This window comes from Marmota monax, unplaced genomic scaffold, assembly GCF_021218885.2.
Source record: "Marmota monax isolate L192 unplaced genomic scaffold, Marmota_monax_Labrador192_F-V1.1 WCK01_AAM20220418_F8-fsc00132, whole genome shotgun sequence".
Taxonomy (NCBI): domain Eukaryota; kingdom Metazoa; phylum Chordata; class Mammalia; order Rodentia; family Sciuridae; genus Marmota; species Marmota monax.
In genome coordinates, this window is record NW_026695199.1 from 5,268,485 (window position 1) to 5,281,906 (window position 13,422).

General features: G+C 32.4%; 1 protein-coding gene across 1 annotated transcript in view; it reads right to left on the reverse strand.

Moving 5' to 3' along the window:
• Positions 1–6,442, reverse strand: part of LOC124082289 (UDP-glucuronosyltransferase 2B17) — an 18,961-nt gene extending 12,519 nt beyond the window's left edge. The window contains exons 1-2 of the mRNA XM_046428750.2: positions 5,666–6,442; positions 4,204–4,352 (exon numbers count right to left, since the gene is read on the reverse strand). Of these exons, the coding sequence (XP_046284706.1) occupies positions 4,204–4,352; positions 5,666–6,389 (873 nt within the window). The 5' untranslated portion in view covers positions 6,390–6,442. The remainder of the gene's footprint in view (positions 1–4,203; positions 4,353–5,665) is intronic.
• Positions 6,443–13,422: the final 6,980 nt, after the last annotated feature.

Here is a 13,422-nt window from a genome sequence, read left to right on the forward strand (position 1 = left end):
AGAAATTATTATATGTAGACTCTTAATTCATAATTTTATTAAATACTAATGTTAAATATTTGTTAAACAAAAAATTGGTTATAATTCTCATTGTTATAGTACTTCACTTGATTTTATTCCAGGCAGGTTATCTGGATGATTTTTTAGTTTGGAATTATTAGTACTTATTTCGGTCCTTGTGAGCCCAGAAGTAAAGTTACCTGTGCATAGGATTTTTGTACATTTTTATGTTTCCTATCTCTATAGTATTTCATTCCTTACTTTATAATTTGTGAGAGTTTCCCAAGTTTTCCTCTATAATAGCTCATAAAAACTGGAGATGCACAAACACTAGCATTCAGATGATTAATACTATGGTTTGGAATTTCTTTTACATAATTCTAAGGATCCTAACAATCCTGTACATGTCCAGAACTATACTGATCCATAATCAGCATTTTCACTGCATTGGAATGATACATGTACTTGAGTAATCATATCTTTGGGTTATTTATATGTCTCATCTTTTGCCCTGAAATTTTTTAATGATAATGAAGTTCTATGAGAATGAACTGTGTATCAGTGGCTGTAAAGAACCCTTATTTTTCACCTCATTATAAACCATGGGAGCTCTTGCACCACAGTGGGACTTCCTCTGGCCCTTTTATAGAACAGGTCAACTTGTTGAGTAGCTCATTCACATATAGTGGACATTGCACTACTGCTAGGAACTTGTGACACATCCAGTTCTTTTGTGATTCCAGTAACCTAGAGCAAAGTGTACAGCAATATATTCAATATATTTTCTCCCTGCTCAAAATTTTCTTAATCTCATATTGTACAAAGATTTTTCTCACTACTACTGTCTTATAAATATACCCTTTTTTTTAAACCAATTAATACCTGACATAGACAGGTCCCAGTCTTTCTGCAACATTATTTTTAATGGAAAAATAATTTAATCATATGAAAATTTGGAAGAGCATGAAGAAAGTATATAAGGTCTAAGAAGATTTGCCAAAATGATGTTTGGTTCATTTAGAGATACTGTTTGTTCAAAATTTGAATTTTTTCATTGGAGTCTTTGTTTCTGTTCATGTAAGTACATCAATAGATACATGCACATATACAGTGTAAATGGAAGATTAAAATTCCTTTGTATATATAAAATTCTTTTCTTCTCACAAAGAATGATATTATTATAATCAGTATTTTGCCTTTTAATCTCCAACTAAACTTGTTTTATGACTCAATGTAGTTAAGGATTTATTTGTAAAGTAATTGTACTGGGCAAGGTGGTACACACCGGTAATCCCAGCAGCTCAGGAGATTAAGACAGGAGGATCTCAAGTTCAAAGCCAGCCTCAGTAACAGCGAAGCATTAATCAACTCAGTGAGACCCTGTCTCTCAATAAAATCTAAAATAGGGTTGGGGATATGTCTCAGTAGTTGAGTGCACATGAGTTAAATCTGTAGTACAAAAAGAGAGATAAAAATAAATATATAAGTAAATAAAGTGATTGTGATGATGTCCTATGTACCAGAATAACTTTTAAGATCATTACTTAAAGTATGACATCACTTAATGTGTTAATTAATTAATGTAAGACATTATTCCAATATGTATTCTATAAGTAACTGCCATGAACACAGATTACATTCATTTGATTTTTTGTTTGTATAATTACAGTTGGTATACTGTGAAACCCAAGGCTATTTGCATTGTTAAGAGAATTGATACATTTGGATCTTTGACATTTTGACAACTTTCTGTATTTAGCAATACAGAAATTGTCTGAGAATCTAATTATTAATGGAAAAGCAAGTAATTTGTGGGAGCATTACTTTATATAATAAAGATCAAGAATGCAGTGTTTGTAATATTGGCTTGTATTCTAATCTTGTTTATTCTATTAAATAACACCTGCTACTATTATTCCTTATCATGATCACACCGCTATCTACTTTCTCATCCTCCTCCTCCTCTTTCTGCTGTCTTTCCCTTTTATTGACCTGGTCACTTTCTCCTACTGTGAATGGGGAGATCTCTCAAGATCAGAGGTTAATGGTTTAAAACTTACAATAACTCTGTCTCAGTTTTTAGTCAGAACTTTCACTAACTTTGGTTTTCTGTTTGTATCGTATTTAACTTATCACAAACAACAAAATAATTCTATTGAATATGAGGCTTGAATAAGATCTCAATATGTTGGTGCCTTAAAGAGGTAGAAAAAAAGAAACTCTTAAGAGATCACATAACAGTATGGCAAGTAATGTTTTCTTCTAAGCACGATATTTATTTAAAATGTTTTAGACTCTTCTGTTTCCTCCTATGAAATATTATCCTATTTGTTGACAGAATGATTTTGTAATTGTAAACTAAAGGGCTGTGCTCAGAAATAAATGAAAAGAAAACTTAGGTCATCATTATGTTTGCAGTATATTTTTCCTATGTTCATTCTGTCGGGAAGCTGTGATGTTGAGGCATAAGTTTTCCAAGGGAGTTTTCCTGAAGTGTCCTCTAATATTGGCATATAGCAGAAAGCTTTCTCAAGGTAACATCCCTATCATGGTCTAAGATGTAGTAATCTGAGTTTTCAGGTGAGTTTGTTCAAATCTGGAATGAAGACAAGTGAGGGCCACACATTCATATCACTCAGAAAAGCAATTACTTTAAAGATAAAAGGTTGTGAAGAGCTTGAACACTTACAACATCATTTCAGCAATTCCACATTCTCATTTGATTGCCAAAACTGATGCATTTACCTTTAAGCAAATTGATGGAATATCTGTTCACTAGGTCATTGGCTGAAAATACAGTGTTGATTTTTCAGAAATCTAGTTTCTGCTATATATGAAATTGTATCCACTGTGCCTGGCACATATTACCTAATTAATATTATTGGTAATAGAGCTATCATACTGTACCTGGGCAGTCTACATTTACAAGAGAACATCTACGGTAGTTTGTCTCATCCATATTGTGAGTTTCTATCTCTCAATTAGAATATAATCCAAATTAATGTACACTGCAGTGTTTAGGGTATGCTAAAATGAATTAAACGTAAAAATACCCAAATACTACTATTTCTAAGTGTTAATCCTACCTTTTTGGTATAGTTGGGGTCTTTAAAAGTAGATAACCAAGTTCAGCTTTTCAGAAGGAAAAATAGTTTTATAGAAACAAAAAAAGAATAATTACAATAGCGAATATTGCTATGGATCCTATGTTTGTACCAAGGACATTGTGTATCAGTATTATCTACTTTTTCCAGGTAACACAATATGAAGTTTGACTATTAGTAGATAAATAAGCATAGTCACATGTAAGAACAACCTCATCCATGTTTACATCATTTGTTATCTGCAGTCTTGCAACACTTCCTGAGTGGTTCCTCTGCATTGTCTTTCCCTCTAAAATCCAACTTGGTGACTGCATTTTGAAATTTTTCAAAATGGAAACTTTATTCACATTTCTCTTATGCTTAACTCTTTTCATTGGCTACCCAATGTGCTCCACATATATTTTAAACTCCTACTAATTATCTGGCTTTCACTTATCTCTCTAGCATCATCTGCACTTTGCTGAGCCTTCTCCTGCTGAACTACTCTTGAAGTTTTGGGGAGTTTCCCTTACTATTGTATGTGCTTTTCCTTTTGTGTCTTCCTCTCTCCCTCAACCCCTTTTCCTATCCTGTGGATTCTTTAGAATTCACCTTAGTTATCAAGGCTTTTAGGATTTTTTAAAATGATCTTTGCTGGAGGTTTCATTAGTATTGTATGATTTCCTTATGATAACACACACAAAAATTTATTACTTGTTACAGTCTGTGTACCCAGATGGAATATAAGGTCTGGTTGATGCAGAAACTGTGTCAACTTTATATCTCTCTATATCCAGCACTTATCTCTGGTATATGACAAGTACTTAATAAATATTCTTTGTATTTATTAGAAGAAATGATTGATTCTTTATTATGTATTACATAATGAAGGCCTCAATTTTCCTGATTATTCTCAAGGATGCCTGATATCCTACGTTATTCTGTGACAATAATGAAATACCATTACAGGTGATGGCATAGAAATGCCTGGGTCTATAATTGGAAGAACTCTTTATCTTGCTTTTCATATCTCTGAGTTAAACACTCTGAATTAAGAATGCAGAGTCATTTCTACCAAAAATGTTAATCAAAAGAACAAAACAAACAGGAGAAGATTTACCTTAGGGAGGGGTTTGGCAGGTTTACAGTGGAGTCCTCCAACAAAGTCAAAATTTGGTAAGAGTGGACGAGGAAATTCTAAATCCCAATAGGTTCGAATGAGCCAAAAATCAGCTTTCCCCATTGTCTCATATATTGTAGTGGGTCTCCCTGAATGGAGAAAAGAGAAGAAAAGAAAATGAGAGGCATATATCTTGAATGCTTCATATATTTGCCTTGAAATGAGTTGGATTTGTGTAGGCAAGGTGTTCAAATGCACGTGTGTATGTGTGTGTTTGTGTGTTTGCATATTACAATTGATATGTTTTTAGAGCACACTTTTGCATACTATATTTTATATGTTTTACATATGTTAATATGTACATAAACTAGTTGTGTGGGTACTTTGTAGTGTTCCATTAGTATATTTACAATCACAAATAATTTAATTATTAACCTATGCCTCCATAGAAGTAAACACGCATTTTATTTTCTCTCTAAAACTGCAAAAGTAACCTAAATTTTTAGAATCTTTGTGATATCCATTAACAATCAGTGCTCCCATAACTGTAGAGATATCTTTTCTAGGAGTAGTCAGTCTAATTCTTACCATTGAGCAAACTATTCCCTTGATCCTTGATTCTTCAAGTGAACTGTAATGATTTACTGAGTATGCCTGAATTCCTTATGACCACTACTGGATTTGCCTCATATTAAGAGATTAATAGTATTAACTTGTTAAAATATATATTTTTGAAAGTAACAGCCAGAAAGTTTACACAAATATTAAAATAGATATTGGTTCTGATGCTTAATTTAGTTCATATTTTCTTAAATGGTAAATGCAGTTTAAGAAATATAGACTTATAAGGTGTGGTTCCACTCTACACCAAGATTTTAGGCCTTAATACATGATTTGTTTGTTTTTATCAAAGGAATATGAAATATAAGTTATCATAATTTATAACTTTCTGTGCCTGAGATAGAGACACTTTTAACTGCGAAGGAATCTTCACAGCAATGCAAATGAATATTATTTTAATTTCTAACTGAGTAAACAATTCTATTCAAAAGTAAACAATTTCCTCCATGGTACATATATATGATTGTGCTACTAATACATGTGTATGTCATTAATGTACATACCTATCATCATTAAAACATTTAGTGAGGTTAATAATGACTGTCCTTAAAGATGAAAAGAGTACTAAAATGGATACGTAATTGCTCAGAGAAATATTCAGTGATTCAATTTGCAGGTTATTATTTCCTGAAGCATTTTGAATAAGTAATTGCCACTGATTTCTAACTGGCCCTATAATATAAGGGTCCTTTTTGATTGGTGAGATTACTTGTTCATCTTATATTTTCATTCCATCCTTTTAGTTACAGAAAAGAAAGTTCTTCTGATTTTATATTCATGCAAGCTCAGCTTCAAAGTCACAGGAAATTTAGGTTTCACAGTACTAAAAGAACCAGCTTACCTAGAACTTCACTGTAAAACTGATTCCATTTCTTCACATCAAATGACTGGAACCAAAAATCAAAATAAATCATATACATTATGTTTTTAATCCGATCCATGAATGTCATTTGATCACTTAATTCAGACATAACAATGGGCACATAGGAAGGAGGGAATGTAAGTCCCCCACTATACTTTTCATATGTATAACCAGGAGTAAAGCGGAGAGTGTATACAAATGGTACTTTAAGTAGCTCAGCCAGCAGCTCACCACAGGGGCCAATAGCATCTGAAAGAACAACATCAAATTTTGATTCATGTAGTTTCACCATAAGTTTCTTGTTTAAAACTACATTTCTGCAGAGTTGTTCAATTGTATCAGAATATTTCTTGAAATCTTTTTGCACTAATGAATAAAATTCCCAGAAGTCATCTTTTGGAGTATCATAAATCCATTCATGGATCCATTTGGAGAAAAATTCTTCCATTTGTTGTTTACTTGAAGATGCAGGGTAAATCTCAAAATTAATAGAGGATGTTGTGTTGGGATTAATAAGAATGGAAGCTGTTGATGTCAGAACAGTCACCTCATGACCTCTCTGGAGAAGTTCATCCAGGATTGTCTTTATGTTGATCCAATGGCTGTATTCTGTGGGCCACACCAGCACTTTTCCACAGCTTCCAGAGCTAAAGTACCACATCAGTTGTATCAGCAGAAGGACTAAGTTCCTGTTCACAGACATCTTGGTGCAATGTAATGCTTCTTTTACATTAGCAGCTCTTCTTTTCTTCAATTTCTCAGGCTTATATGTCTCAAAATAAATCAATCCAAAGTTAAAGTATAACTCCTGCACTTCAAAGCACAATTGTACAGGCTGATCATGTGGAACTTAGGAGAACAAACACAAGGTAGAGTACCTCAAGGTTATAAAAGTTTGTATGCCCTAGAAGGGTTCATCTGTCCTGTGGTGCCCCTCTCTCTTTCTTTCTCTGTCTCCCTCTCTCCTTCCAGATACTGACATGAGCTGAGTGGCTTTTCTTTGCTGGGACTTCCCTCAGGATGTGCTACTTCATCTTAGGCCCAGAGCAATGGAGTTAGCCACCAATGGACTGAGACCCCTGAAAACTTAAGCCCCAAATAAACTTTTTCTCCTCTAAGTTGTTCTTAGGTATTTTGGTCACAGTGATGAATAAGTTGACAAAGTAATCACACCTCTCAATATTGTACAACTAAACCTCAACAGAAACATGGGTGGTGACAAGCTATGTTCAAACCAGAAGACTCCCCTACTGAAAATATGATTTTAGTGATGCAGATACTTAAATGAAGTCTACCTTACTATTTTTAAGAGTTATTGTTAATGCTTTTTAACAGTAGTGTAAAACATTCTAATCTAATCTAATGTTACTGTTTTTTTTTGTTGTTGTTGTTGTTGTTGTTGTTTTTTAATATATTCTTAGAAGCACACAATACATAGGAACTGGGGCTGTTGTGGCTCAGTTGTAGAACACTTCCCTGACATGTGTGAGGCACTAGGTTCAATCTTCAGCACCACATAAAAATAAATAAATAAAATATAGTTATCATGTCCATATATAACTAAAAAAAATTTAAAAATAAAATACTAAGGAACTTAACTCACCTTTAGATATTTATAATTATTGTTTTACTAAGAAATGTGTTGCATTCAACTTATCTGAAAAAACATTTTAGTTTAGTTATTATGTTTTTCAGTTTAAGAATACTAAAAGGAAGTTACAGATGAAATTATTTTATTTCACTTTCTCTCAGATCTGTATTATCTCTCAGATCTGTATAGCTTATCTTAAAGTTTGGTGAACTTTTCCAATCACCACCCCTTAAATGACTCTTTCAATAAGGTTAAGATTTTTACGATTATGGTGTTATGGTTTAGAATTTCAATGAAACTGTTCCAAGAGTCCTGTTTAGAATCTAGGAGTATACATGTATAGCTACATGTTTAAATTATCATATTTCTTAGGTTATTGTTTCTGTACGGCAACTTTTGCCCTGATATCCAGTTAATACTTTGGTAGAATGTGTTATTAAGTAACTGGGTATGAGTAGTCTTTCTTTTCACTTTTCTGTGTCCCACAGGGAGCACTTATACCACAATCAAAGAGGTTCAGCCAGGAATTCTCCAGTGTAGATCTGGTCAACCTTTTGATCAAATCACTTCAACTTTTAGAAAGCTCCTGATAAAGGCATATTTTCTTGGGATTCTTTGAAAATTATTCTTATTTCAGATCATCAATACATACCAACTGCTAAATTATTACCTAAAATAACAGCAATCCCATATCATGCAATTTAAACTCTGTTGTGAGTTAGTCTAATTTGCATTGTTACTCTAATAAAATTCCTGAGATAATGAACTGATAAGTAAATATTATTTTGGCTCACAGTTTGGGACATTTCATAGTCTGTTGGCACCATTGATTTGGGCTGATTTTGAGAGGGTACATCACGGTAGGAGAGTATGGCAGAGAAAATGGCTAGGAATTAAAAAAGTGACATAGAGAGAGGAAGAGAAGGGGCTTAGATCCCAATATTCCTTTCAAGGGCATATGCCAAATGACCTAACTTTCTTCCACTGGGTCTAACAATCTAAAAATTTTACCTCCTCCCAGTGTTGCCTTGAGCCAGGGACCAATCCTTTGTGACACATTCAAGATTCAATCTATAAACCCTTCTCCCCACAAAAGGAAGAAAAATGTGGAGGATACAAAAGTTTAACTACTTGTGTTTTCAAAACCAAAATGATATTCTTTCTTTTCTTTTCTTCATTGCATTTTATATGCATGATTTGTTCTTTTTTCACTGTATAATAATGAGCAACTTTTGAACATAAAATGTATATTTTCTAATATGGAGAGCTTATATTTAAACAAAATGTTAGATAAGAAATAAACATGCTAAAACTTTTCTAAATATTGACCATGCAGACTGTACATTATCCAGAGCATTATTCAAAAGTATAATTATTTTCTGTAGGAGACCATCATGTTATTTCTGTAACTTGCATGGGGCATCAAGGTACTCTGTGTGATTCCAGTAAACTATAGCACCATTAACTTATGTTCAATCTTTGCCTCACAGTTTTGTGGTCCAAAGCTATTCATTCAGTAGATGATATTACACAAAAAAGGTAGAGTACTACAACCTCAGTTGGTGAACTAATTACAAACATGGATTTGTTCTCATTCTGTGATATCCTTATGAAAATAGTACAAGCTCGATTTGAGAAAATTGTGGAAAAGCATAAAAGATGAAATAAGATTGACTTTCTACTTTTTCAACTAATCTATTATATTTCTTTGTTGTCCTCAGTTTCCAGCTAAACTCATAATGAGGCTGACTTAGGCAAACTATACCTTCTTGAATAAAATATTTTGTAATGATGCATTATGCAGATAAAGGTTTTAATTAATTCAGCAAGGTAAGATAATCACATTGTATCCAGTGTTCATTTTATAGATAACTGCTAAAGATAGTATTCTGTACACCTTGATCATTTTTCACTATATTATTATGAATATCTTATTAAACCAATGACTATATTAATTTTTAAGGTTCTTGATGAATTTTGACAGATGTCTCTTCTTTAATATATTCTGAAGTTATCTATGAATCTAACAGAAAAACAAGATATTTTGGGGATTAATTCCTTTGTACAAAATTTAGAAGAAATATTCACAGCTATTGAATCCAATTCAAATGTTTCTGTGAATTAATAACAATAGCTGGTAATACAAATTATTGATATTGCATTATTCTTGATCTTATTCCTTATCTTCATTTTCTTCCTACTCTCTACCCATACCTCCCCATACACAAACGGCCACTGCCACTTTCTCTTAAAGTGAACAACAAAATCCTTCAAAAATAGAATGAGAAGCTGGGCACATTGGCCCATGCCTGGAGGGTCTCAAGTTCAAAGCCAGCCTCGGTACTGGTGAACCTAAGCAACTTAGTGAGAACTTGTCTCTAAATAAAATACAAAGAATAGGCCTGGGGATGTGGCTCAGTGTTTTAGTGCTCCTGATTTCAATCCCTGGTACCCCTGCCCCACCACCAAAAAAAAAAAAAAAAAAAAAAAATGAATAGAGTTAGATTATACAAAACTTCCACAAGTCTTAGTTCAGGTCTTGTACCTAGTGAAAGGTGACAATAGTTTAAATTAGTTCCATTCCAGATAATATAGGGTATATTCTTTAAACAATATCTCATTATTTATGTTGCTTTTTATCAAGAATGGAGACAAAGATAATCTTCTGAAGATTAAATAATAATACACATAGAACACTTGTTTTCTACATATGTCTTAAAGTGTGATATTGAATTAAAATACATTAGGATCTATGTTCTTTTTTAAGGAATATCTTGGTTTATATTGACAGAATTACTTCTTAATTATAATCTAAGAGTAATTTTTCAGGTACAGGTGGTAGGAATTTTTAGATATTTATTTTATATGCAATGTACATTTTCTGAGAATTCATGTTGTTTGTGAGATTCATGTTCCTGAAGGAAGCTTTACAGAAATGGGCTAGAGACTTGGTGGAAGGCACTAAACAAATTCATTTTAATAAGATGAATAATACTTTTATGCTCAGAGACATAAAAGCCTGGAATCTGAAGTGAAAAATAGTTAAAATGCATGAATAAAAAGAAAACGAATGTTGAGTTTGGCTGCAATATCTTGGGGGAACAGATATTTAGTTAAATAACTGAAAAACATCTTCTATATAAGCTAGGATATTGGTAAAAACCCTTAATACTTACTACAGTATTTTAACATTTCTATTTGTACATTTGACTGTGAACACATTTCTTTTTAATCCAATCTATAAAGTATCTGTTCTCTAACACTGTGTTAGAGAATACAGGGTTGATCTATTGGAAAACCATTTCCTATTAAGTGAGGAGTTATATCTAATGTGGCTAGTGTAAATTAGGCACCCTAGTAGTATTAATAATAACAAAAGTAGTAATAATGACAATGCATAATGTTACTTCTGGAATGCTAAGTACCAGACGTCTTATATCAGCATTGTGTTCCTCCTTTATTATAACCTTTCTGACACTCTTTTTATTACTTATTTACCTGCTATATTTCCAAGTATTATGTAAGGTATATGGAGGAAGAAAATGTCTGATTTGTTTCTCTGCATATCCAGAACTGACCTGTGCTGCATACTCTTCACTTTATAAATATTCTTTGATTGAATAATTGATACTTATGTGTTGAATAAGGAAGAACTTAATTTAACTGACATTATTCTCAAAGTATCTCATGTATTTCTCTTTATTCTACAATAGTAATGAAATGCAGTCATTTGTGATATGTAGAAACACATGGCTTTCTAATAGAAAGACCCCTTTATCTTACTTTGCATATTTCTCCGTCTATCAGTCAAAACTCTGGATGAATGGTGAAAATTCATCCCTCTTGAAATTTCAAATAAAATAGAACAAAACACGGGAATGTGTTGACCTTAGACAAGGGTTTAACTGATTTCCATTGGAGTCTTAAAACTAAATCAAAAAGTGGTGGTGGGGGAGGGGGTTTGAGGAAAATACCAAATTGTGATAGATTTGAATGAAATACATGATGGATTTTGTCATTTCTCAAATAATGCTGTGAATCTTCCTTTAAGGAAAATAAGAAAAAAAAAGCTACAGGGAATTAGAAAATTTTCATGTGAATATATTAGATAATGTTTGGAAAAAAATGTTGGAATCATATAATCATAGATGTATAAACTGTGGTTTTATAAAACCAATATATTTATATATTTGAGAACTGAAATATAAGCATTTCGATACTTACATATTTGAATACTTACACATTCATATATATGCATCCATATTTTAATTTATATGTATATTATATACATGGTGTATGAACAAAGCAAAGTTAACTTGAGAAAAAATCTTTTTTATGTGATTTCAGTATATTCAATTAAAAAAAATCATTAAAATAAAACACTGTATTATGAACTCCTTTTGTTTTCTGTTTAAAGGTCTAAAAGTAAGAGGTATAAATGTGAGCAACCATTGTAGCTCCACAATTTATTGATCTTGCCATATCCATAAATACTTTGCCACAATTAGTCTAGTTTGTAATAAGGTAGCAAGTTAAAATTTCCAAGGAAAACATGAGGAAATTCCTTAGGTAATATGCCAAATATTTTAATTTCTGAGGAGGAAACAGCAATGTGAGAGAAAACTATTTCTCATTTCTATACAAAAAGTGGTGCTAGAACTGTTCATAACTCCACACCTATATAACTCTGTAAAGACATTCAGTGAGGTTTATACTTGTTATTTTGGAAATGAAATTAAAAATAGCATTAAATAAATGTATAATTTCTAGAGAAATTCTAAGGTCTTCAATTGGTAGGATTAGGATATTCTGGAATGCCTAATGAGTGATGGCCACAGAGCTCTAAATAACCCTGCAAATAAGCCTTAAATCTTTGTGAGATTTATCACTGATTTTATATTTCCCTTTTATAATATCACCTGTACAAATTTCTCTGATTTCAAATATTCCTTCACTCTCACCTTCAAATGAGGAAAGTTATGACTTCATGCTACCAACTGAAATTATAATTCATTTAGTATTTCAAAAGCAAAAATGATTCTACTTCTTCTTAAATGTGTAGACACAAACACAAAATAATGTACATGCGTCATATTCTTTCCTTCTCCATAAATACCATTTTGCCAATTAAATCTTAGATAAAAGCAACTACGTCAAAAGGAAAAGATAAAATTCCTCTGTTCTACTACTTCAGTTTACATCCAGGAAAGAAGCTGACATTGTACACAAAGTGTGTTTCAAGTATTTTAGCCAGCTGTTCACCACAGGAATCGGTGGCACCTGAAAGCAGAATATTCTTAGTTGATTTTTGTTGCTATAATTAACTACTTTGGTATATTTAAAGAGTGAAAATTTATTTCTCAGACTTCAGAGGCTGGGAAGTCCTTGAGTCAGGCACTTGCAAATTTTTTGTTCAGTGGTGTGTGCTTTCACTAAGAACACAGCACTCCTCCAGAGAGGAGGAATGCTTTGTCCTCATGTGGCAGATGATGGAAGGACAATGAAGTTTTGATTTGCATTTTCTTGATGGCTAAAGATGCTGAATATATTTTTCATATATTTACTGGCTGTTTTTACTTCTTTTGAGAAGTGTCTGTTCAGCTCATTTGCCCATTTATTGTTTTTAATATGATGCAGTTCCATCTGTCAATTTTTCCTATACGGATCTTATTCAGAAAACTATTGCCTGTGTCTACATCATGAAATGTCCTTCTTTGTTTTCTTCTAGTAGAAGATTCATGATTCAAGATTCATGAAATCATGAATCATTCATTTCATAAATGATCTCATACCTGGGTCATTCCTCTATTTTGAGTTGATTTTTTAATAAGATGAGATAGAGGGATCAAGTTTCAGTCTTCTACATATGGATATATGACTTTCCCAGTAAAATTTATTAAAGAAGCTATCTTTTCTCCCATGTATGTTTTTGGCAATTTTGACAGAAATTAGATAACATAGCCTCATGGGTTTATTTCTTGGTTTCTGTTCTACTCCATTGGTCCAGGTGTCTATTATTATGTCAGTAACATGCTGCTTTTATTACTATGTTTTGTAGTAACATTTTGAAATTGGGTATTACGATGCCCCCTGTCTTGCTCTTGTTGCTCAGGATTTCTTGGGCTATTAAGGATCTTTTATACTT